We start from the raw sequence: 25,566 nt of genomic DNA, 5'->3' as shown, positions 1-25,566 counted from the left end.
CATCATTAATATAGTGCAATACGAGGTCTAATGGTACCATCTTTTTTAAATTTAGGAAGGACACAATTTGCACTAGCTGCTTGAACTGTAAATCTTGACACTCCACTATATGAACATCTTATGTTAATTCTTTCTCTGGAAAATGTTTTGCTGTATGTATTACGATTACCAGTATGTGGATTCAACATTGCTATTAGATAATACCATATTTGGTAAACAACCCCTTGTTTATACAATACCTTATTGGCAAAAACAACACTTTATATAACACCATATATGGCTAGCAAGTTTCATTGACACACTTGTTGTGGGTGGTAACCTTGGTTACATGCTGCAAACTGTACAATAATTAGAAACACACAATAATTCTCTAATTACAAGCATTTTGTGAAATAATATTTTACAATAAGTTAGCCTATCAGCTGAAAGGATTGAGCGATGACTGCTGATTGGATGAATCAGGAATAAGTGGGGGTGGCAGGAAATCTGTAACAACAGAACTGTTATGACATCTGGGGACACTATAAACACCACCACACGCATGCACGCACGCACACACACAGGTACCATACAAACACTACACTCTATATAACACTGACTGTACCTCCTCCAGAAATCACTTGCTGTTGTTCCATCATGGGTTTGTTGATCAGTTCATTGAGTGTAGGACGTGATTGTTTTGGTGTTCCAAATGGGTTAGCTGGTTTTGTAGTTGTAGCAGTCATTACTGGTGGGTTGCTAGTGGTGACACCAAATGGATTATTAGTGGCAAAGGGTAAAGGTTGAGCCAGTAAAGCATCAAGGTCAACCAGAGCTCCATTCTCTCCCAGGAACTTGTCCTCGATCCGTGTGTCCTGTGGTTGCCACTGGTAACATGGTTTTATATGAAGCCTACCCACCTCATCGTTGTTAATGTCGGTTGATAAGGGTGGTGGCAGGGTAGCAGACAGGTCTGTAAGGTTGAATGGGTTTGAGTGGTCCACTGTAGTGGGAGGGACTCCCCCTATATTATCATTGCCCTCCAGGGGAAACGTGAAGTCATCAGGAGATGTCGTGGCAACTGGAGCACTGGATCCCCACGGACTGCGAACAATAACATAATGTAAGCCACACTTGCAGCACACTGTCACAACAACTTATGCAAGTCACAAGCACACCAATATAGAAATTAGTGAACAACTGCTGTGTTCAGCGTATAAGATCTCTGAAACAAAAGGTAGTTTCCAGTACTGTATGGCAGGCCATTATTGTGGGCATCCAATTTTCAAAAGGTATATGAATCTTGAACACTTCTGCAAAGCAGCCACTAAACTAACAGTGAATAACACTGAAAATAAAGTCTAGATAGTTTCGCAAAAAATAACCCTCCACATAAACATCTAACTATACAAAAGTTAGTGACCAGTAGTAGTAAGCACTCTGGTATGAATCTGTGTGAGGCGTACATTGTGAGAAAATCGGACAAAAACCTGTTAAAATATTCTAATTGGACTGTTTTCTTAAAGTGCACGACAACTTGCAATATAACCTAATCTCACTCCCCTGAGTGATAACGTACATGCAGTATATTGAATGTGGCACAGTGGGTGATAGGATTCAATTTTAATATACACAATAGTAGCTTAATAATATGACACTGTGATAAGGAGGATGGTACAATCTATTTGAGTGGTAGTTAACATTTTTTTGCTTGACTGCTTGCTGCTTTGTTATGATTCTAACTAAATATCACGAAGTTTGATACATTATACTAGTCTGCTCCTACAAGATCAAGTGCACATTTTGATGAGGTTGGCTTATGTTCAGGAAATGGATGCTCTAGAGTTCAGACTCCTACTGAGTTTTCTAGCGGCAGGTCTACTGTAGCTTCATGTGTTAGGAAGTGTCTTTAGTATCATCAAACTTGGGAAATAGTGCCTCCAACTCAGAGGGGAGGGGCAGCAGGCTACACAGTTTTTGTCCCTCTCTCAGTAAATTAATAGTATGTTTATGCGTTATTTTAAATCCTGTTATGAGATCATCTGAGTATACAGGAGTGCATGACAGTTTACGGATATTAAAGTGAGGTTCTATTTAAGTTACTCTGCTTGTACTGATTGCTGGAGCAACTAAAAATATATGCAGACTTTTTCTTGACATTCGTTTAATCCATTGCAATAGTATAGTGAAGAAGTAACCACTTTATTAAGATCTAGCAGGTAGGACTGTGCGACAATGGTAAAACCTATACCTCAATAAGTGACAGCTCGATAATTGATATTATCTAGATAATATGTGACATCATAGAGCCACATTTTTTGACAAGTAGTGGTTGTTAAGCCAGAAATTTTACCACTTCCCCAACTAGTTTGACACCTTTCCCATCTGACTGTGGTTGATTTACAACAGATTACAGAGATTTACTATTATCTTGATAAACAAATTTGTTATCTAATTTACGATATGTGATTTAGGTATCTAGATAATCTTTTTATCTAAATTATCTCCCAGCCCTACTAGCAGGTATAAGTGCTGTACTGGTGTTTTTGTATTAATATTCCCATATTTGATCCATTGGTCATTCACAGTTGATATGATGTCACAAACTAGACTGAGTGGCTCTGTTACAAGGTGATAACTTAGTTGTTACTGGGTGATAACCATACAAAATGCTTAGGATAATCCCATCAACCCCTGTAAGCTCCATGATCCGGTTGATAAACAACTAGTAGTAGTATACACAAAGTTCATTATAAGGACACCAGTTACTGGTGACCTTGATAACAATGAATTATGTAATGTGACAATAACTGGGCACAAATGGACTCCAATCATAAATCACTCACTCTGCTATAGGCTGCTGTTGCAAACTAGGTGCAGTGACAGACGACCCCCAGGGATCAGTAGTGGGGGCAACAGGCTCAGTGACCTGTGGTTCACTACTATCAAATAGGGGGTCTCCCCAGGGATCAGTAGCAGCAAACTTCTTCTTAACAACAGTAGCATATATTGGTGGTTGTTGTTGCTCTGTCTTGTCTCCCCATGGGTCTGAGAAATCTACTGGAATTGTTAAAAGATGATGAGCACTAAATAGAACACACCTAGTAGACCTGTTGATTGGGGTTGAGATGATTCAGCAGTGTTATTATCGTCCTGATTATCATCCTCAGTCTTGCTCAGTTCAATAGCTAGCCGAAGACTATCCTCCTCCTCTTGCCTGTGTGGATCACATGATCATTGTATCACATGATTCACAGTGTGACTATCTAAATGATGCCCCCCTCAGGGATGATGTTTATGGGCTTTATCCGAAATTACGTCACAGACATAAAAATGGCTGCTGTAGTGTGGGGATGTTCGTAAAATTTGTATGGGTGACTATGGGAAGAAAAATTTTGAATGGCAATATCTCAGCCAAGAAGGAAGATATCGAGCTCTAACCAGCAGGTATGGTTATAAATTAGCTGAAAGAATACTAACCTAGCGTTGTTTTGAAAATCAACTGAAAATCGCTTTTATGTACTTATTGTAACATCTTGTAGCCATACCTGCTAGTTAGAGTTCAATATCTTCCTTCTTGGCTGAGATATTGCCATTCAAAACTTTTCTTCCCATAGTCGCCCATACAATTTTATGAACATCCCCACACTACAGCGGCCATTTTTATGTTTGTGACGTAATTTTGGATAAGGCTCATTGATTAGTTTCCCCTTATGGACTTTATCCACAATGACGTCACGAGCACAAGATGGCTGCATTATTTAGGGGACCAATGTACAGGTGCCTATGGAGGAGCAAGAAACTCTACTCACATTGCTCCAGTCTACCCAGCTGACCTGGTAGCCAGTGTCATCTGGGGAAGCAGCCCACCCAGCTGTAACATCAATGGGTACATGGTGTTTACTGGGGAAGCAAATGCCCAACTGTCCTTGTCTCGGTTAGTGGTGGAACTTATGGTTCTGTGACCTCTCTCCAGCCAGGAAGATATCGAGCTCTAAGTAACAGGTATGGTTACAAGACAACACAATAAACTATTTGTATTGCATGCTGGAAAATTTTGAGATAACGCTTGTTTGCAATGGTTTTTGTCATGTTATACCCATACTAGGCCTAACCCATACCTGTTGGCTACTGGTCCGTATCTTGCTTCATGAGTGAAATATGATGGATCAAAAAAATTTCTCCATAGGTGCCTGTACATTAGTCCCCCAAATAACACGGCCATCTTGTGCTCGTGACATCATTGTGGATAAAGTCCAAGAAATGTGTAAACTGTATTGTGTGCATTTATTGATGATGAGGGAGTTTCATAATAATAATGATACGATAGCAAGCTACTAAAAAGTCTCTTATAATTGTCACCTCTTGTATAGCCATTAAACACTAATCAACAAATAACAAATTTAATGCATTCTGTAAAAAAGGAATAAATCCAGGAAGACTCCTATATGTGTGAAAGGTTCAAACTTAATGTAAAATTTGATAATTGAAGCTTCACTTGTATAGAAATTTTATTGCAGAAAATTATGCTGGAAGCTGTTCTGCAAAATTTGGACCTTACACAGATCACCCAATGTGCGGATCATGTAAAATAGATCTTCATTTTTTTTCATAAGTATGAAATCTTCATTCATAATTTATTAAGCATTGAGAGTAACTAAATAACAAACATTCAACTTAGCGAAGCACATCAAGCCACACTGTCAATAATGTCAGAGTTCACAAGTACAATACCCCATATATGGGTGTATATTATTTTTGATTACACTCACACAGATATTATAGGATTTAGACCAAATCAAAGGAGCTTGAGCACTTGTAGTCCTTCAGGGAGAAAAGGAACAAGACTACCCCATACCTTAATCTGTCCAGCTCGTCTTGATGTTCTTTTGACATCTGAAGTGCCAGCTGCAGTTGTATGTCTTCTTCTGTCTGATTGGATGGACGAGCTTGATTGATGTTCTGCGTAGTAGGCCCACCTTCTGCTGTTGCCGATCTACTACTGCACAACAATATAGCCAATCAAATCACATAAATACACTCACGTCGGTGACGATGATGGTGGACTATAAAAGATAATTATATAACGACATCATACAAGGATCACATGACCTTCTCACCTTCCATCATTACTATCATGACTAATCCCTTGTAGAGGATTATCACCAAGGTGATCCCTGGACTATTGGGATGGAGTTACATACATGTTAGCTACTAACTACCAGTCAGTTTTTGTGTTGGGTGGACAAGAGATATCATTTGGTAACTTTTGACAGTTGGCATTGTCAAATTTCTGCCAAAGCCAATCAAAAACATTGGGGATTAAATTCCAGTCAGGATAGAAGGGTGTTACTAAGAGTTATCTAGCTGCAGGAGTTCATATGAACTCTTGCTAGCAGACAGGTTCTTTTACCACTCCCACACAAAAAAAAAGAGCTTGGTAACAAGACTAGGTCCTAACTAACCCTTCTAGCTCGTGCTCTCTCCTCCTTCACACGATCCTTATCCTTTACTAGGGCTGCTAACTCTTTGGCTTTCTCTCTTACTGCAATAACACATACTATCACTATGGCAACACTATTGCCATGGCTACTACCATTAACTCCTTGGTCCTTGCCATCCTTGTCGATGAACTGAAAATCTTTAAGTGTCTGAATTGAGAAGATATTGTCCCGGCACTGTTGGGCCACCCGTTCACTACCATTCTTCACGAGATAATCCACTACCACTAGTGACTAAGGTAAGTGTGCATAACAGTCAGTTGTTAACAGTGTATAAACACCTTGTAAACATGACGCCAGTTCTTGCCATGATCGTTCAGTCGTTTCCATATCATGCCCATCACATGTGTGTATGCCTCTCTGTGTAGCCAATCAGAATTAAAAATGAGATACGTACATTTATGTGTGCGTTTCGCCAAACTAACTGCCAAAATTGCTTGTCCAATAGAATTCTGTATTAGCTACTGACAAACTTTTTTTCATCAAAATCCTATGGTGGAAAATTCAATTCATCAAAGTTTTCTCCCACTAAGCTTTCCTGCCATACAGTATATGTGACTGGGTCTGGGAAAACCAGTCTTATTACCCATGACAGCAGATTTGATTTTCATCAAGAATACAAAGCTACATGAATAAACTATCAAATTTCATTAACAAAATCAGCTAGACTTGAGTGGTTTGCTTTTGCTGCAAGCACAGTGGCAATCTGTACGAACGACCTGGACCCTAATGGAGCTCTGGCCAGCCTGGGGATGGCTGTATGTGGCTGTACAGTGCCGTGGTGCTGAATAAAGACCTGTGTTCCAAGTCAGTGTAAACATGTACCATATCGAACCGAACCGTGTCGAACCGCTCTGAAATGGACCTGCTAAGGATGTGGGTCTGGTTTGATCTAGTTCGCTCTACTCACCCAGTATAAACAGTTGCGAACCTGCAGTTCGATTTGGCTACAATAAACGGAATAAGGATACGGAGAACTAAAGCTCAAATGGTGACTGTAATGACAAAATGAAACAACAGTGAAGTATTTAGGGGATGATAAGGAAGGACAGCCTCAAGAACAACAAAAGGAGAACAACAAAAGGACTCTGAAACAAACAGGTACGCGTGCGAATGAATAGTTAACCAACTCCACAAAATTGAGAGGTTGTTGCCAAAGCTGAAAACATTATCATGCCTACTAACCTTATGAACAACAGAGCACACAAATCCTTTAACTCCATCAACAATCTCTACTTCGATGGAAATTATGATTGTGGGTTTAAGTTTTTTTTTGGTGATTGGAGCGGGCTTGGTCTTCGTAGCATAAACGGGGCTAAAAATCGATCTGGATTGAACTGAAGCGATCTCGTCCAGAGCGACCTGTAGTATAAACAGACCGTAAAAGTCCTTTCATTTTAGCCAGTTTTGATACCTGGATGGCCCAAAACTTAGCCTAATTCATACACCATCCTCTTTAAGATTTTTAAACAGCCTCTGACCCTCCTCCAGGCCGATGTTTCCCACCCCTTTTGCAGCTCACCTGATACAGTCAACTATCTAAAATGGTGGGAAACATATAGTAGCTGCTGGCTACCTGTATAGTGGATGCTGAAAGGTAAGGAATTGGTATAAAACGTGAAAATTTGGTATGCATAACTTCAACCATTGGTGAGCTACAACACACTGAATACTTAAAACTGGCATTTCTCGATACTTTAAAATAGGCAACAAGACCAGTTTTCCCAGACTGGGTCACACATACAGATAAGAGTCAACTTGACCAGATGAAAAACAAGTCTCACTATACAAAGATGCCTGGGTGAATGTTTAGCTGGTACAGTACATAATTTCTCCTCCTAAAAATTTAATTAATAAGAGTCCGCCCAAGAGCTTTGTGGCTTTAAAGAACTGAAAACATAAAATGCTTTCTACATGATGACTAGAACCATTTAATTTAATTGTTTTCAATAGACAAGCACTCAATGCTCAAATGTGTGTAGGTCAGTCAGACACATGTACACTACACACACTTACACATTAAAAGTATATTCAGCAATTTCCCTCATCACAACTGCTGAAGGTCCCCAGACATCGTTGGAGGTAGCCTCACGAACTTTGACCTCAGCTTCACTGAAATTGTACACTATGTTCTTTCTACAGGAAATGACACAAACAGGAAATGAGCTAGTTAGGAAATCATCCGATGAACACATCATAATTAACACCTCATCCATTAAGGTAGCTCTCCTTACAGCATCAAATACACGCAGTACCATACTGCCTATATAAGGGCTACATCAACCACACTATGTTAAGAATTAGCGACTACATTAAGGTGTAACCAATGCCCTCCGTTATTAATAAGTCATACTCTATGTACTGCTCGTCTTACCGAAACATGTGGGTGGCAATAATCTGACAAAACAGGCACACCACACTCGGTGTGTGTGGTACAAGTGTGTGCGCGATTGATGTGCGACAACGTGTCTGATATACGTCGCGCTTTATTATCATCACTAAAAGGAACTTACACTTGTCGTCTAAACGTAGTCATATCTACTTCTCTTGTAATCTATCCTTAATACTCAGCCTAAATAAATCATTAGTGGTCCGCCATAGTAGTTCAAATAAGAAGCGCATACTATTTATTTAACAGTCAATAAGCGCCATTAGTGACGCGCCTACACCGTGACTACAGCAGAAACTCCCTTGGGAAGTACCCGCCCGTTATGGCGGACGACAAAACTAGTCGGAAAGATTTAGAAAGACAATCTTCTTCGGACAGTTTCCAAAGCACTGGCGAGTCAGAGCGCCAGACTGCCAACTGGATCGAAGTTCGGATTATTGGCTCTGGAGGATTTGGAAATGTGACGCTTTGGAAGAATAAGGTAAACAGAGTGTGTATATGTTAGTGCGCATGTGCTGTGTAGTACCTGTCTTGTGGGTGTGGCATGCATAAACATTACCTAATAAGGATATTCCCGTCACTTATATTATATAGCACGATGGTGCTCATTTGGTGATCAAAGAATGTCGTATACCGACACACATGCTGCGAGGCATGGAGGACAGATGGCACAATGAGATAAACCTGCTCTCCAAGTTGACCCACCCTAACATTACAACTGCGAGGCAAGCAGAGGAGCGAGAATTTGGTAGAGCACTAAGCTTCCCATTTCTATGTATGGAGTATTGCGAGGGAGGGGACCTCAGACAGGTGAGTACCTACCTCTTGAATGTTACTGTGTCTGTCTGTTATATGTATTTTCCTACATTAGTATAATGTGTATACACAGGCACATAGTTTATGGGTTTCCAGGGGAATTTGCGAAGAACTGAATACTAACTAGTACATATATTATATATGGACTTTAATAAGAGCATAGAAATTAGGTTGGGATTGTTACTAATGTACCATATTTCCTTGGTTAAATGCCACTCCTTCAATAGTAGCCACACTTGAGTGGTGCTATAATCGATTAAACATAATGCAGTGGTCGAGTTTGAATTGTCGCCATGCCGATTTTTTTGAACTAAGGTAATAAATGTTGTGGCAATTTAACACTAATTTTTGGGTAGAATTTGTAATTTTAAGCTTCAGTGCGGAGACTCCCTACAACACAGTACTGTGATTGAATGCCATCCCTTAGTATGCCTTACTGGAATTCTCTATGGCTAATAAGCAATGAAGGCTTTGCTTAGTCTCGTGCCCAACCAGGTCCGCGTTAATGGTGCAAACGCCATCTGGTGGCAATGTTTGAGTTTCTTGGGTTGAGATACAGCCATAATATTGGTTGGAATTGCATGAATTTGACGAAAAGCAGGATTTTACAGAGACATTTACTGTCAAGTCATGTTTTCCAATGTCACCTTACTAAACAGAAAAATCAACAGATTTTTTTCACTACACTATTACACTTGGTAAGAAATGGTTGTCTCTAGTGTATAGCTTTAGTGTACATGTAAGTCCTAGGCATTTTTGAATGATTCTAGTTGATTATGCATCTTCTTGATAATAATTGGCGCCTGCCAATCTTTTGGCTGGATTGTGTTTCCAGGTCCAAGAAATTTGAGCATTGTTACCAGATGCTATTAGCTCTCCTGGCTGGGGTTAGACATGAGACTAGTAATTGCCACCAGTGGTAAACCACAAAAATGTCAGCTTAATAATTATGAGTTTGATGGATCATGGAAATGTAGACAACCCCACGTGTTCTGATAATGGAATTACATCAGGTCCCTAGTGCTACTAGATTATACAGATTCTTGTATCTCTGTTTAGGGATATATCTCCATGGACGATTGTTGGGGACCATCAGTGGCAAATTGGTGACCTCCACATGTCATCATTTCAGAGTGCTGATTTCTCCATAACGGATCTGTTTTTCTTCACTAAATTCACACCATTGTGAAGTACAAACACAGCAGAATTCTAATGTCTATCGAACTTCATTGATATTTGTACAATAACCATTGGCTCATGTGAAGAGAGGCTATGGAACCCAAACCTCCACAACGACCTCAATACCGCTAATTGAAACAAGGACAGTTGGGCATTTGCTTATTTAACACCAGGTAGTTAGTTATACCATGGCCATGAAGGATTGCCTGATATATATATATATCAGGTAAATCCTGAGTGGCCATGGTATACAGTGAAACCTCTATAATTCAATGCTCATTGGGATAAGAAAATTGTGTTGAATTAGTGAGGATGTCGGATTATTGAGGTAGTATTGCATCTTTTTGGTATACAAAACAATGCCAGATTATAGAGGTATTCTGGGTTGGATTAGAAAGGTTTCAGTGTAAGTAATATATACCCACTCAGGTCTGCTCACCTAACATGATATCGTCCTAACCACAGGGCAGTACATGAAACATAGCCTTGAGGTGTCAAAGTGGTATATTTAATAGTTATGTATACCATGGCCATGAGGGATTTGCCTGATATACGTATATATCAGGCACACGCACGCACGCACACACACACACATTCTTCCTTTTCCACTACCCCCTCTGGGTCACGCGGCCTTAGAAGGGACAGACAGTAGCAAAAGTGGACAGTCATGCCACTAGCGGACACCTTGCTTACTGGCAATGGTCATGGTGCAACCACATGGAAACCAGAAGAGCCATTGAACTTCTGCAGCAGCATGTGCCCTGGCATTATGACAATGTCCACCAAGCTGTGCCTGTCCTAAGTGCAGACTTCAGTTGGGGGCTTGCCTTCAGTTGGATACCTCCACAGGTTGGTGTGTACCTAGTGATACCATCAGGCAGCATCCTCACACAGTAACCCAACCTTGTGATTGTTGTCAGCTTAGTCGGCTATAAGCCATTGCCTGTGGGTCACCTCGTGGAGGTGCTGACCAGCATAATGTTTAAAAAACACCAACCCACCACGCAAACACACACGCATACAGTGTTTCTATTTTAATTCCCACAACAATCATTACAACAACCACTGGGAACAGGAGAATCTTGGAAGACTCCCTCGTACAAACTCACTGCGGGTAACTACCCTCACACCTCATGGTCTACAGCGTGTGTGGTTCTTCAGATAGTTTAGTTTACTGTGTGGTGGTTATTCAGATAGTTTTGGTTCTTCAGATAGTTTTGGTTCTTCAGATAGTCTATAGTGTGTGATTCTTTGGCCTGATCAATAGTAAAGTTTAGAGCACATCTTACAGTAGTATCTGGGGCCTGTCCATTGGTCAATTCAACTCTTTCTGTGATGAGGATATCATCTTCAACAGTTTGTTTAAAAATGCCGACCAGCATCTACAGTATTTTTTATACCATCTAATGTGCAATTGGTCCCTTGTTCTAGCAAATGAGGGGGAGTGCGTTCACTGCCTCAATCTTTACAAATAAAGTTCACACGTGTTATCTTTTTGATGGCACTACCCAGTAACTGTTTCGAGTTTGCTGTCATCCATGCTCAAGTGGAGCATTTAGTATGGCAGCTTCTGGTGGACTGACTAGTGCCAATTGGACTGTATGGATGGCGGCACAAGTAAAGAGACACAAGTTTGCCTTGCTTCACATACAGTATCCTATTGAAGCAAACAGATAGACATCTTGTATCGGGGTTGATCTGTTGAACAATACTGTATTCCTTGGAACTGTGAGGGTTACACTTTGTACTTGAGATGATCAGGCAAGACAATGGGCACCTAAAAGTTGGTAGTTATGCAACATTACTAACTGGAGCATTGCGGTTATGTCCACTACAACACAGAAACACTTGATCATCCTAATGGTGTATAGGAGTAGTGCTTTGGTATTTGTTAGATGGAGGTTGACAACTTTTACTTCTTGCTATAGTTGCTTCCTTCCTCTAGTCAACTAACATGGTCTTAGTACTGTTAGTTTACTGGTGGGGTGTCCCCTTGTCAATCTCAGTACCATCAGAGGGCTAGGGTAGCACTGGATGTGGTGGCGTTATTGGTTGCTTTGTTGAAACAATCGGATACAGCTAAGGATATTACTGCAATTTCTTGTTTGTACTGAAAGGACTGCTCATATCATGTATCACAACCATGCTGTGTGAAAGGTGGACTGTTCTTGTCAAAGGGCACAACATTCAACCAATCCATATACAAACAGTCAGGAGAAACCAGTAATAGTCCCTATCATGTGGGAGGGGATGGCTTCTCATGACAAATAAGGCAATGGACTTTTTTGTGTAAGAAATGCCAGGAATGGTTGACTGAATCCCCAAACAGTGTAGTAAATAGTATTACCATATATGGTAAATTATAATACGTTGGCAACTGCACAACTACTAAATCCCTTAGACACCTGCTATAGAAATATTGTCTTTCCTGAGGAATACAGTTGACTGATTTAACCCCTTAGCTGTTCCGATAAAAAAGATGGTATCACATACTCAGGACATTCTCAACAATCTGTTCATTGTTTTCATGTGTCTTATAAACTGGAGCACATGACCAACACTCACTACTAGGTTGCTTTGTGAGATTTCCTTCTGGTTCAACTATGACCTCATCTGCTTCATGAAGTTCTATGGGATACAACTTGGTGATGGTCTGCTTGTGATTCCATTAGTGGTACGTATGGTAGCTGCTTGCACAAGTCTGTCTCTACCAGTGATCAAAAGTCTTCAATTACAGCCATTTTCCATGTTGCTCATGGGGTGTCGTCGTGAACAATGACCACATCACCCTTCTCACACATTGTTTGTTATCACCTGATGCCTTATGTTATTCCTATAGCAAAGTAAGGTACGTACTCATGACACCACCTCTTCTTGAGGTCACTACTTGTACTCTAACTCTCTTGCATAGCTGACTTGCTTCTCCATGGTTCTGATCCATAAGCTCAATGTTAATTTGCTGGTGCGTGAGGCTTGTAATTCTGCACTCATGCAAAAGATGCGCAGGTGTCAAGGGCTCTGGGTCTCTAAGATTTGATGGAACAAATGTCAGTGGATGGTCCTTGAGTATCGCTTCTATCTCAACAATGATGGTGTCTAATGTGATAGTGGGACATAGCGCCTTCCCAGCACCTTCTTAATGGCAGTCTTGGTAAGCCCAATTAAACGTTCCCAGAACCCCCATACCAGGAGGCTCTCTCGGGTATGAATCTCCATGAGACGCCTTTCTTGCCTAGCTCCTCCTTGACTACTGGCAACTGCATTAGTGAATGTAACTTTTCTGCTGCTGATAAGTAGGTTGAGTATAGTTCCTATCGTCCAGATGTAGCCGTACGTGCAGGAAGGCCTTCTCAATGTCTGTTTATAGACCAAAACAGTGAGACCTGAAGCAGACAAGAAGGGCACATAAATTGTTGTCACATGGTGAACCAATGATCAGACAATCATAAAGGCTGGGGTGTTTTGATGATTGCCGGAAACTGCAGTCGAACACAATAAGTGTGGGTGTTGTTGCGGAATCTTTTTCCACAGAGTGATGTGGAATGTAGGTGTGTGTTGTGTGGACTGATCATCTACATGCTCAATAAAATCCTTAGCTTCCCATTCAGCAATGATTTGGCAATATACTTTCAGTAGTTCAGGGGTTTGGGACAAATGCTTAACAAGTTGATTGGTTCTCTGCTTGGCTACTGTGAACTTAGTTGGAAGATTAGGGTGGCCTAGCTTCCACAGAATTCTAGCTACATATACTCTATTGTGATCGCATGTGACACAAGAGGTTGAGTAGTGCCTTGTCTTCTGAACTGTCATCAGGAGGGGTCACATTGCTGCTTAGGACCTTTGAATGATTCACAGAGAGATGGATTATGTGGGCCTGCACAAAATGGGCATCGTTGCTTCCTCTTGATTGTTGCAGCATGTGTCAGTATGCTGCTGTTGGTAGAGTTACAGAAGCACGAGGTTTTGTTGGTGATCCTATCTCAAAGTATGTACATTTCTTTCAGAGTAACTGTTTGTAGTTCTGACAATGTCCATTTTTCTTCCTTATTAGATTCTGCTTGGTCTTGAATGGCAGCATATGATCATGGGAGACTACCATAGGAGTCCTCTGACTTCCCAAGGGTTGATGGTAGACACGAATGTGTCCCTCAGTTGCATCATAAAATTTTCCCAAGCTGGAAAGAGAGTTGCTTGGACTATGAAAGTCATTGCATGTGTGCATCCACTTGCTTGTAGGTCTGCCCGAAGTGTTCTTTCAATAAGGTTTGTAATTGTCATTGGTCAACTGGAATTTAGCTATGCATCTTCAAGGAGTTGTGTGCGGAGATAGCTGAGTTTCTGCAATCCAGTTAAGGTGTGGGCTGCAACCTTGAAGCAGTCCCAAAATGACTGCCAGTAGACGGGATTTTCAGTGAACTGTGGTAGATCTAGGGTGGGAAGTCAGGTCATGAACTGGTACTGATGGTGGAGGTGGGAATGGTTGAACATCAGTCCTCAGTGGAGTCACAACTGACACAGCTGAAGTGGAAGTGGCAGGCGTAAGGCTTTGTGTGATCTTTGCTTTCGCTGTTGATATTGAAGAGCTGACTTCTTCAGTTTGTCTCTATCTCAGTATTGCCATAGTGCCTTTGAGGATTTTCACATCTAGACTTGATATCAATTGTTAAGTTGCTCATAATGTAGCGATTTTGAGGAGGTAGCAGTTCATGTAGAATTTTGGTGAGTGTCTGTAGTAGCTTTGTACAGTGCACCCTGTATCTTAATCAGGATGAAACAAACCTCTTCAGTTCTGCCATTGTCCAAAAGTGAGTGATCCACAGTACCAAAAATGTGGTGGGTTAAGATGAGATATGCCAATTGCAAAGTTTGACCAAGATAGAGAAGTATTCAGATATGCCATGCACTAACTCGTGTCAATACCATAATTGAATTGCAACTCTAAACATTTACAAGTCCTGAGTTACTTTGATAGTATACAGCTCATACGAGAGCACAGATTCATTTTCAAGGGTTAACTTTCAGTGTTATTCTCAATCCACTTAATGCGATGATCACCAATACTACTGAGAATATTTCTCTTCCCCATAAACTTTAGTGGCAATATTGTCAAAGTCTTCATCTGGAATGTCTTTTCTTCTTTTCAAGTCAGTGTCCTTCATTTTCAAGGACTGTCAATCTTCAATACGTTTTTCAAAGTAACACATATTCTGAATTGAGTCCTAAACAGTCCCGACATTCCCCAACCCGGGAAGTACACAGCCTTCAGATGACAACAAAACATTTCTTTCATGCTCTTGATGTTATCAGGAGCTTATAAGCATTGACATTATGGATTTAATGTTGTTTTCCTGAAAACATGTTCGGTTAAAGACAATGAGTTTCTTCCTTTTTCCATTCGTGTGGGGGATAGCTGTCAGATTATCAATCATTTTCAGCATGTGTATTGTACCAATTGATGTAAGCTTCACATTAGGACATTCCTGTTATTCACTTAATATCAACTAGTTGGGAACACTTGAACACGACTGCTTTAAACGAATGCAGCAATCTTGACATGCATTGTTCTCTGTTTCCCATTGTCCGTGTTCCCTGGCTATCTACATGTAATGCAGTTTGCATTGTAGTTTAGTACCAATGTTTTCATCTAGGTAGTTTCCGGGTACTGTTGCTTGATTTTTGAAAGCTCTTGCAGCACAATTATTGGATTTAAAAGGACTCATCCACTTGTTCTGAACATAAAACCACGTAAGCTTACAGAATTAATTTCATTAATTCCCTAATTACAACAAATTGTTATCTTCTGGTTTCCTCTATTTCCATTGTCTTAGAATTCAGTAAAGTCCTGTGCTTCCGGTTTCTACTACAATAATAATTGCATATCTCAGGAAAATTATTAGGCACAGAGAGAGCCATCCTACTGTTGGGTTTGTGCACCAGCTGAGACAAAAAGCCATATACTCAATAAATTAGAGTACAGTTGCATTGTTCTGTGATATATGACTAAAGTTTACCGTCAGGTTGTTCCACGAATACTTGCTGAGCAACCTCCAAAAGAACTGTTTTCACTTTCCCATTACTTTTACCTAGTAAATTGCACACATCAGAAGCACTGAATTTGGTTCTTTGCTTCACGCTTTTTGCGTTGATATGCTCACTGAATACTTTACAAAGCAAAGACTTTATAGGTAGGAATGCTCTGCAGTTTAAAAGCCCCTTTCACTGCTTCCAATTCTATCTTTAACTCCTTTATGCGTAGCTCATTTTCTTGAATGAGCCGCTTGAAGAGCTGCTCTGAAAGCACCATGTTCTTGTCCAAGGCAGTACAAGAGTCAGGGACCTTTCAGCCACCATAATAAATATTGTTTTTAGTAGGAGTTCTATAGCTTCTCTGTGCTGTTATTGAAGATGATATTGTGCCTAGCATTGAAGGTCAGTCACTTCTATTGGTTGCTTGATCAAATGTAAGCACACGTACTGTAGCTATTTATTAGTCACAGATTCCTCCTGCCCTCTGTTTCTGATTTATAATTTATACGATGTCTTGTGGCGTTGATGAAAGTCATCAAGTTATCACTCGTTGCAACTTGACTGTTGGCTTGCACATGACCTTGCAGTAATAGTGGCCTATTTATTCGCATGTTGACTATACAGCACTGATTCTGTGACTCAACACGTAGTCTTGAAAGAAACTTTATCTACACCTGGTGTTGACTGAATGTGTGGAATCTAAGACTGTTTCCAATCCAGACACTATTTGCCCTTTTATATAGTTCAGTGTGCCTCATACGTTCAGCACTTATCAACTAGAAATTATAAAACGCCTATAGTTGGAGTAGGCATTTACACCGTGACAAAAAAAATAGGTTTGGCTGTATATGTGGTGTGTGTAGCACTTTGATTCTATCATGCAAAGCGCAATACCGTATAGTGGAAACTTTGGCGAATTTGGTGATTTGCTACAAATTCATCAAAATTTAACCCGTCAATTACTCATATAGCACCTGAGATCAGCGTCTTCATAGCTAAAGATTCATTAAAGTTTATTTCACCAAATGCAATTTAGCTGGCTATTCACCAAAGTTTACCCTCACCAAAGTTTCCCTCTATACGGTATTGATCAAACAATGTAATGTATGGAATTCTCTGTCTACCCTTGCTCTTGGTTGTATAGAACATTATTATCTACCGTATTGTGTTGCTCCTGAGAGAATGAATGATTTTTTGCTAACAGGTGCTGAGGAATCCTGACAATTGTTGCGGTTTACACGAGACTCAGATTAGAGAAGTGTGCCATGATATTGGTAAGAGTAAAATACTATTATATTCATTATCATTTCGCTCACCCCAATTAGCTGATGGTATTATATATCTTCACAAAAGTAAAATAGTCCATCGAGATCTGAAGCCAGAGAACATCTTACTCAAGGAGTATAATGGAAAGGTGAGGCCTATGTGCATGTATAGACTGGATGTTGCCAGAAGATCGAGTTACTGCTAATTTATTAGGTTTTTTTTCTGGGTCCAGTGGAAAGACTTACGATATTTTATCATCTGTATAATGTCTCTTTTTCAGGTGGTTTACAAGCTAACAGATTTTGGCTATGCCAAACAATATGATCAGAGTAGTATGTGTACATCTTTTGTTGGTACGATGCAGTATGTTGCCCCGGAGATCTTGCAGAACCAGAGCTATAACAAAGATGTAAGAATGGTGAGCAATAAATAGAAAAAAATCACAGTTGCATCACAGGTAGACTTCTGGAGTTTTGGAATCGTAGTGTTTGAGTGTATCACAGGGCGAAGACCTTTTTTACCAGGAGATTCCCCAATGCAATGGTGGGTGTGGCTAGTATGCAGTCAGCTCCACCCCCTTTATTGCTACAGGCTAGTTAAAGTTGAGAAGAAGAGACCTGATCACATTGCCGTAGACTGGGCAGAGAATGATGTGGGTATCTGCTACCATGACACCATACCCCCACCACATCAGTTGTCTAGGTAACAACCTTTGTGATACATATGCTGTTTGAATGTGCAGATCCGGCTCATTAGACAATACCTATTTGTCTTGCCATAGCTGATTGCTATTTTCTCCTGTTTAACTGTTTCACTGCATGTTACTGACGATACATAAATGGGAAATTACAATCTAAAATATTTTGCAAGTTGGTTGAATATTTCCTGCTATATGGGCTCCACCTTTTTGTGGGTCCTTAGTGAGAGAGTAAACAAGTGATTGATGTAGTATCCATTCATCCCCCCAGGGTATTCGAGGATGGCATCACAAAGTGGTTACGTATCATGTTAAGATGGCAGCCACAACAACGTGGAGGTGCTGAAGTGTCAGAAGGGGAACGAGAATGGTATGTACGTCTGCAGGAAATCCTTGTTACCAAGGTAACTGTAGTATAGTGATATCACTCTTAATAATGCTCCTCATTGTCAGATGATTCATGTGGTGTGTATGTCAACTGGCAATGTGTATACCTATCCCATAGATGAGGCAGACACGTAAGTGCAATGTATGTCTGTGTCCTGAATGTAGACATAATTACAAAAGAGATTTGAAAAGTATGTCAAGCACGTTGGTGAATATGCAGCAATACTGAGTATAATGATGAAAATAGGGTTTGTGTGAGTTTTTCAAACTTGCAACACAACAAGTGTTATGGTAGTACCACTCAGTGTCATGCAAGCAACACTATTTTCCCCATAGCAACTCAAGTCACATCATCCAAGGCATCAAGGAGGATACTGGATTAGATTATGACCAGCAGAAACTGTTGACCAGTGATGGTTGCCTAGTAACCCGTGCTACGAACCCTATTAGTAGAGCTACAATGGTATGGTGTTATCAGTGACCTCATATGGAGGTGACCCTTTGTATACAGGCCAGTTGTGATGTGAATAACTCGTTTTACTTGTTTACTGACTCGCAACTCACATCTATCAGATTGGTTGGCAAAGAAACTAAACAGATTACTAAACTAAGTGAGCTAGCCAGGCTGTTATGTTATTCTAATTAATGCATATTTATCCCATAGTTACTAATCCTGATGAAAGCATGAGCATACCTGTAAGTGTTAACATTTGTTATTTCCATGGTAACTTTTTTTTAGGAGAGAAGGCGTTGCTATGGTGTCATGTACTCATTAATGAGAGAAAGAGCTCACATGTTTACGCTATTATTGTCTGGTTACCAAGCGATGATGTGAGTGTTGTGTTATGCTCAGTCCTCCCCCTTCATTGTTATGTGCCACAGTACACACCTTCAGAAACTGTCAGACAAACAACATCAGTACATCAATGACGTACGCACCACCCACACCAAGTTGCAGGCTAAACTGGAATTCCTTAAACAAATGTAAGTGTGGTTGCTATAGCAATATCGTGGTGATCATTATATAGAGTGTAGTCAACAGGGTGATCAAGAATCACTAAGGAGGCTACATGACAGTGAATGTGAGCTATTCAACTATGTAGCCAATCAGATTTGTTATGTATAATATAGCCATATCACAGACAACTGCCAGACGAGTATTGTCATCATGGAAACAATCGGAATCAAACATTGTATCAATTGGACAAGTATGATAATGGTTACCATAGTTACCCATTGTGACATTTTGTTGTCTAGAATTTAATACAGTTGCTAAGCAACATTGATAAACATAGTGATGAATATTCTAGTATAAAGTTCTTAGTGGATGAATTTATCCTATTAAATAAGAGGATTTCCACATTACTGGATAAGTTCAAGACTAACTTGTAAGGGAATACGTTGTGATTTATGTGCCACATTATTCAATACACCTTATAGCGTTAGTGTAGCCAAGGAACAGTTCGAGAAAATAAAATACATTGATCGCCGTGGTAATTGTACACCATATTATACACATAGTTTTTTCAAGGGACTTAATTGTCATGATTAAAATAGCTTAGGTATTCAATACCTGTTTGCAAATGACAAATAGTTGGCTAGGCAGTTATTGGTGAATCATCATTGTAAATGCTATCGCACTAGGGAACTGTGAGAAGGCTATAAAGCCTGTGTGAGCTCTGTTGGGCCATATCAAGCTAAAATTTTACAAATTACCCATACTGCAGTGTTAATATTGCTATGTGCATAATTGATTAGTGAAGTTGCTTCACTTTCCAAACTGTTGTTGTTTACGGTAGAGTTTGTGAAATGTCAGAAAGCAAGTATTTCCAAAAATTGTGTCCCTTGAAAACACTACATGTATATCATCATGATCACATGATCATAGTGTGTTTTACAGAGGAGTTGCCTAGCAAAAATGTTGCTGAGGCTCAGAAGTTGTTGATGCACAGCGTACAATGTTGTGACCAGTTGATTGAGCAGTTTAATAACAGGTTGGTGAGTTACTGTGACAATGACACACTCGTATACATATGGTTACAGTGACATAGCTCATACCATGATGACAATGTCCCGACTTAACAAAGAGCCAAAGAAACTTGAAGATCAGTTGAGAAATCATGATGTGCAGATTAATTCAGTAAGTGTGGCAACTAGTTAGGGTAGTGTGCTCACCTGTTGTCATAGTTACAAGAAAGACGACAAGCTGATGTGTGGCAGTTAATAGAACAAAAAGTTAGTTATATAAATCACTCCCATTGTTGTTATATCTCATCTTGAAGGCTTCCACGCCTCCACCAAATGAAACAGAACAGTCTCCTAGCAACAATGTTGTGTAAGGAGTTTGTGTACTAAGAGTTTAACAAACCATTGTGTGTTTTATTAGAGTAACTATAATGTCAATCTTGTATATTGTATTAGTTTATATTCTACTCACACATGGACAGACATACATTATCTGTATCACGATAGCCTTAGGAAACTTGTGTTTATTATATTTACCATGTGTTATATTAGGGTGTTTTTTGGTCATTTTAGTGTGAGTACTTCAGTTGAAAATTCCTTAAAGACATTTAAAAGGTGACATATTATACTGAACAACTTTGTGTATTATAAGTCACACACATGCATCTTCCCTCTGTAGGCAAGTATCTCTGGAGACAAATGATTCTATACTCTCAATGAATAATGACCTCTTGAGAAAGTGAGTTACCTTATAATGGATGTCTGTAACAACTTGTGGTTAAGTTTGCTGTGAAGTTCAGTAGTTGGTTTTCACTATTTGCTATCCCTGTCTCCTGCAGGTTGGAGATACTATCAAAACGCCAGCATGGTGTGGCTGACAGTTTGCAGGTTAGCAGCCCCTCCCACTGTATGCATCACATGATCCTTCATCTTGTAGCTACACTGACCACATTTTGTAATTTCAACAGTTGTTGCTATGACTACACAATACCAGTAGCTAGTATTTTTAAAAACCAATTAAGCTTTTGCACAATAATTAATTTTCTGTATTTTGTCGCATTTTGTAAATTAGTTGTAACATTACTACCATGTCGTGAGGGTGACATACAGAAGGGTAAAATTATACTTTCTAGTGTGGAATAATAGAGATCACTGTCAGCCAAACTTTAATTTTGGGATGAGACGGCTGTCATTAGGGAGCACTACCCTGATTATCGCTATGTGTTACCAAGTAGCAAGTATTAGCAATCAATTAAAAACTATAGTACAAAACTAAATGTGTGTAGTGAACAAAAATATAGCACAAATATGTAAATCTGTCACATGTTAAATTCTTTCTTCAGTTCAGCAGCTAGATTATCCTCACCCATCGCGTCTAATGCATAGATGACTCGTTGCCATGACACCTCTCCAGCTTTTAGGTACTGCTGTAACAAAGCTGTTTTACACCTGTTAACAGTGCCCCCAGGGTTGCTCATTTCAATGTTTTGAACCATCGTATCACTGTTGGTGTCTGGTAGTAGAAAGATTCCAAATGTTTTCCAATCGTTTAACTTCTTGAGTCGTATCGTCAATGCAGGCAATGTCACAGCTGTAACAGTAATACTAATATAATATCTCACTAAATGATGACCTCATTAATAAGACGACCATTATAATGACCATGTCAAGTAGGTCCTAAACATAACTCACTGTATATACACAAACATGAGGACTTGGCTACCCCATATGTTACAAGGGTACCAAACAGCAAAATGATTTTAATTAGGGTGTTTTGATATGAGAGGTGTGCATTCCATTGCTCTAACGGAGCTCTGCCTGAGTTGCTTCCCTAAACACTTCGTGAATGAACTGACCAGCACTTTCATTATAATATAGTTTGGACAGTCAGATAGAGTTATAATATTACAGTAGCTTAACATTATGTAGCTAATCCCATGTGCCAAATTGAATACCAAGATCAAGACACTGCGGTAATACAATAAGCTGTACCTGAACCAAACACAAAAACAACACACTTATGTCTGTGCACTCACACATAGAGTACAACATTCTGATAAATTTTATTCATATAGACAGGGTTTCATTGAAGGAGGAGGGGTACCCAAATTCTTGCACCCCCACCCCCCCTAAATTTTAAGCAATAGTTGTTAAATAAAAGTGCCTCAGGATGCAAGAGTCTAAATTGCAAAAAATTTTGGAGTAGCATGTCAAATTTTCAGGTACCTGAGAATGCACCAGAAGCAGTCTAGTGGGCATAGCATGGCATGCATAGAAATGCTTATACTAACCCCCCCTCCCACGTGCACACACACATTTCCTAGATGAAGGCCTGATAGAGTCCCAGGCATTTATTTCCTATGAACAATTTAGTGAGTCCCAGCATTTGAGCCAGCTAGGCTAGACTGGATGGTGGCCACTACTTATGAGATGGACAGCATAGTTTAAGGCATTCACATTTAAAGTTACACATACGGACTCCTATACACTGATGAGATGGTAGAGCAAAATGACAGTGAACATGATGCAAAACAAAAATGTGAAGTAGTGCACACACCTTAAAAGTTCAAGATTACTGCTCTATTATAGTCATCATTTAAATAACTGGGGTCTGTTGTGTAGTACCCAGTGTGTGTGGGCCCATGAGTGTATATGGGTCATGAATCAATTACAACAAGTGAAATATAAAGCTCCAAGAATAACCAATTACCAATAGACAACACTTTTGCATAGTTTACAAGAGTAACTGAGGAATCTTTTAATGCTGCCAAGATTATTTTTACCTGCATCACTTTTCATTCCATTGCAATGGCAAATCCAGCATGTAGCATTGGGGGCAAATCCCATCTTGCAAATGTTGGCTCTTGGCTAGTTTATAATGTGCTAGTATACTACACTCACTACCTGCGGATATTCTATTGGACTATTGAAGCAGTCAAATACTCTAATAGAACAGTCATAGTGAAGTCTTATTACCTTTTATGCCTCATTTGGAACTGTAAGAGGAGAAATAAAATTCACCAACTGTTATTCGCAATTATAGCTAATGCACGTTCCTCAATATCGGCAACATGGTAAATTAAACCATTGTACCCTCCAAATTGCCAATTTGCTGTCCAACTTTTGTTGTTTACGCTAAAGGCCACTCGTAACAGACTATATAGTTATTATGTAATATGATTATATGTAATTGATTGTGACAATGAGTAGGTGTGGAATGTATGACATGTGTGTAATCGGCTTTTGAGTTTTAAAGAACTGTTGTACTTGCTGCTGTGCGTGATTGTTGAAAATATTAAAATGATCCAATCCTATCACAGGAACAATAAGTGTGTACAACGCTAACAACACTGTAGCCTGAGGGGAGATTGACTATTGTTATATCATCATAGAACTGCTTGGCAAGGCTTTTAGTTAACTTTTAAAAAGCCAGTTTGCTGTTGCTGTGATTTAGAGCATTTTATTTAGAACAAGCAGAGGATAGGAATATACACTCTCAATTGGAGTGGTACAAGTTGTAGCAACTCTTCACATTGTTGTTGTATTAGTAGGTAATTGTTTTAGTCAAGATTTTTCAGCCATAACAATTATAATCACCTGCCTGCATCATTTTTAATATATGCGTGGTCTATTTATTCAACGAAACATAATTAATTTTCAGTGATTAGCGGCGTGACCAAGCATTTTTGACAGACGACTATTGCAAACCACATACGGGTAGCAAATGTGGCTCGAGCTAATACTCACCACTAACACTACGGAGTCGGCTCTTCTTTCCAGCTATTATTCTATACAGGTAGAGGAATCTATCGATTTGGAAGTACTGGTAAGTGGTCTATTTTCTACATATGTTTATTGCAGTTGTTCACCGTCGTGACGTATTAAAACGTAACAAAACATGTTAAAATATCATATAATGTTTTCGGCAGTGCATATAATCTATACACCGGACCTATAAATGCCAAGTCCTCCATTCCCATATACCAACTAGAGAACTGACATCTATGTTTAAATTGCCTCACCCCTGGAGCTTTTGACAATGGTAGTTTGATAAGGCACAAATTATTATTAATGGGATTTGACAAGCTTCTTAGCCCCAGTACTGGGGAATTAGACATTAGAATTTGTCTAATCCCAGGAAGAAATGGCGTGTAAGATTCTTGCAAGAAAAGGGACATTTCTGTGCAAGAATCTAGAAGTCTGTCTTAAGCAAGTCACCTTTCTCTATATAGAGCTTATTCACTGAATTAATTTCATAGCGCTTATAACCCGTTGCGAAGGAGTTGTCCGCCAATATTCGCCATTTGCAATACCAAAACCATAGTAACATCACAATTCTCCGCCAAATTCGCCATTTGCAGTACCATAACTATGGTAACATGATAGCAACCGTTGTGCTCGCCCAGTTTTAGAACTCAAAATGGCGTCCGAAAGACCATCACCATGGCAAATAGAGTGCCTTGTATGGCTTCGCGTGACATCAGAGGGCGCTTACTGCTCTAAATGAATAAGGTCTATAGGATCTCCTGTATTGCCTCATAACTATTGATAGGTACATAACTTAATTAGGTTGGCCTTACAAATCAATCAATATCAATTAGATGCATTCCAGGTTATGCATACTATATCTCAGCTCAGTATATATACGAGACCCTTGATTGTGGGTTTATACTCCACACAATTGGAATTAGGTCTACCGTGCATTTTCTACCCTACCAGAATGGATCTACTCACCTGGCAGCTGGCCACTTGGTGCTTTATGCTTCGCCGCTTCTGCTGCTGCCCACCCTGAGGAAATCGCATCTGAAATGGATTTTCTCGCGTCTGTCTCTAATTTTTTTACAATCTGATCATCATTTTCCTCAGCGTACTCCTTCAGAGCAACCAAGAAATCTTCAAAGACCTGGATGACACCTATTTCTAGTCCATTTTTCATGGAGTCCAGTAAAAGTTGCGCCTTATCATTGTCCGTCTTGCAGGCGCGTACCTCTTGCGACAATTTCCCTCTCAACAATCCCTTGCTCATCAACTTGGGATAAAGGTTGTCTACTGATAATCCTTTAACGATCACCTCATAATTGTCGTAGAAAGCCTTTAGGTAGGCGGCCTCGTTCGCCATTACTCTTGATGATTATATTAAAATTATTTTATATCGATATTGATATCGATAAATCGCCCCTTTTGCAGAGATACGCAGCTGGTAATCTCAGTGTCTTTCTGTCTTGGTAGCCTGCTAGCTAACACCATGGTGTTCTTTGTGCATCTCTGATGCTTTGTCTGATGTTGTTTTTTGTTCCCTGTGCTTGCCTGGTGCATTAGTGGCCTTATGCACCTATCAATGTCATGCCCCACCCCAAATA

At 39.8% G+C, this 25,566-nt stretch overlaps 3 protein-coding genes across 6 annotated transcripts; 1 reads left to right on the top strand and 2 right to left on the bottom strand.

Moving 5' to 3' along the window:
- Positions 1-288: 288 nt before the first annotated feature.
- On the bottom strand, positions 289-8,332 carry LOC136261744 (epsin-1-like). 4 transcript variants are annotated; one of them, XM_066055793.1, is made up of 13 exons: positions 7,994-8,332; positions 7,497-7,616; positions 5,762-5,840; positions 5,576-5,714; positions 5,445-5,524; positions 5,100-5,161; positions 5,025-5,045; positions 4,838-4,981; positions 3,090-3,196; positions 2,826-3,036; positions 900-1,083; positions 605-854; positions 289-486 (listed from the first exon to the last, which is right to left on the bottom strand). In XM_066055793.1, exons 1-13 carry the CDS (start codon positions 8,014-8,016, stop codon positions 419-421), a joined length of 1,488 nt encoding a protein of 495 aa, XP_065911865.1. In that variant the 5' UTR covers positions 8,017-8,332; the 3' UTR covers positions 289-418. The 4 variants fall into 4 exon arrangements, with proteins under 4 accessions (XP_065911865.1, XP_065911863.1, XP_065911862.1 ...); XM_066055791.1 differs by having other exon boundaries at positions 3,081-3,196; positions 4,838-4,978; XM_066055790.1 differs by having other exon boundaries at positions 3,081-3,196; positions 7,994-8,331.
- LOC136261743 (inhibitor of nuclear factor kappa-B kinase subunit beta-like) lies at positions 8,101-21,289 on the top strand. The gene is made up of 26 exons (XM_066055789.1): positions 8,101-8,350; positions 8,464-8,679; positions 17,096-17,165; positions 17,217-17,305; positions 17,438-17,566; positions 17,615-17,700; positions 17,749-17,859; positions 18,126-18,258; positions 18,308-18,372; positions 18,578-18,704; positions 18,753-18,852; positions 18,906-18,937; positions 18,981-19,072; positions 19,124-19,225; positions 19,277-19,323; positions 19,373-19,449; positions 19,499-19,629; positions 19,682-19,734; positions 20,142-20,235; positions 20,285-20,381; positions 20,429-20,476; positions 20,524-20,576; positions 20,780-20,821; positions 20,886-20,945; positions 21,046-21,094; positions 21,144-21,289. Exons 1-26 carry the CDS (start codon positions 8,192-8,194, stop codon positions 21,150-21,152), a joined length of 2,271 nt encoding a protein of 756 aa, XP_065911861.1. The 5' UTR covers positions 8,101-8,191; the 3' UTR covers positions 21,153-21,289.
- A 149-nt stretch (positions 21,290-21,438) lies between these two features.
- Positions 21,439-25,372, bottom strand: LOC136261748 (uncharacterized). The gene is made up of 2 exons (XM_066055796.1): positions 24,941-25,372; positions 21,439-21,797 (listed from the first exon to the last, which is right to left on the bottom strand). Exons 1-2 carry the CDS (start codon positions 25,323-25,325, stop codon positions 21,526-21,528), a joined length of 657 nt encoding a protein of 218 aa, XP_065911868.1. The 5' UTR covers positions 25,326-25,372; the 3' UTR covers positions 21,439-21,525.
- Between the last annotated feature and the right edge of the window lie 194 nt (positions 25,373-25,566).

Source organism: Dysidea avara, chromosome 7, assembly GCF_963678975.1.
Source record: "Dysidea avara chromosome 7, odDysAvar1.4, whole genome shotgun sequence".
Lineage (NCBI taxonomy): Eukaryota > Metazoa > Porifera > Demospongiae > Dictyoceratida > Dysideidae > Dysidea > Dysidea avara.
This window is presented reverse-complemented; position numbering and strand designations above follow the sequence as displayed.

What these genes read in the sequence shown, in the direction of transcription:
- LOC136261744 (XM_066055790.1), bottom strand. Translation starts at nt 8,016, where the DNA reads ATGACTACGTTTAGACGACAAGT. An exon ending in CAACAGCAGCCTATAGCAGA is followed by an intron (nt 1,084 to 2,825) that starts GTGAGTGATTTA and finishes TATTGTTCGCAG; the next exon opens with TCCGTGGGGATCCAGTGCTC. An exon ending in CCGACATTAACAACGATGAG is followed by an intron (nt 855 to 899) that starts GTGGGTAGGCTT and finishes TGGCAACCACAG; the next exon opens with GACACACGGATCGAGGACAA.
- LOC136261743 (XM_066055789.1), top strand. Translation starts at nt 8,192, where the DNA reads ATGGCGGACGACAAAACTAGTCGGAAAGATTTAGAAAGACAATCTTCT. An exon ending in ACCAGAGCTATAACAAAGAT is followed by an intron (nt 17,567 to 17,614) that starts GTAAGAATGGTG and finishes GTTGCATCACAG; the next exon opens with GTAGACTTCTGGAGTTTTGG. An exon ending in TCCTTAAAGACATTTAAAAG is followed by an intron (nt 20,822 to 20,885) that starts GTGACATATTAT and finishes TTCCCTCTGTAG; the next exon opens with GCAAGTATCTCTGGAGACAA.
- LOC136261748 (XM_066055796.1), bottom strand. Translation starts at nt 25,325, where the DNA reads ATGGCGAACGAGGCCGCCTACCTAAAGGCTTTCTACGACAATTATGAG. An exon ending in ACCAAGTGGCCAGCTGCCAG is followed by an intron (nt 21,798 to 24,940) that starts GTGAGTAGATCC and finishes TTACTGTTACAG; the next exon opens with CTGTGACATTGCCTGCATTG.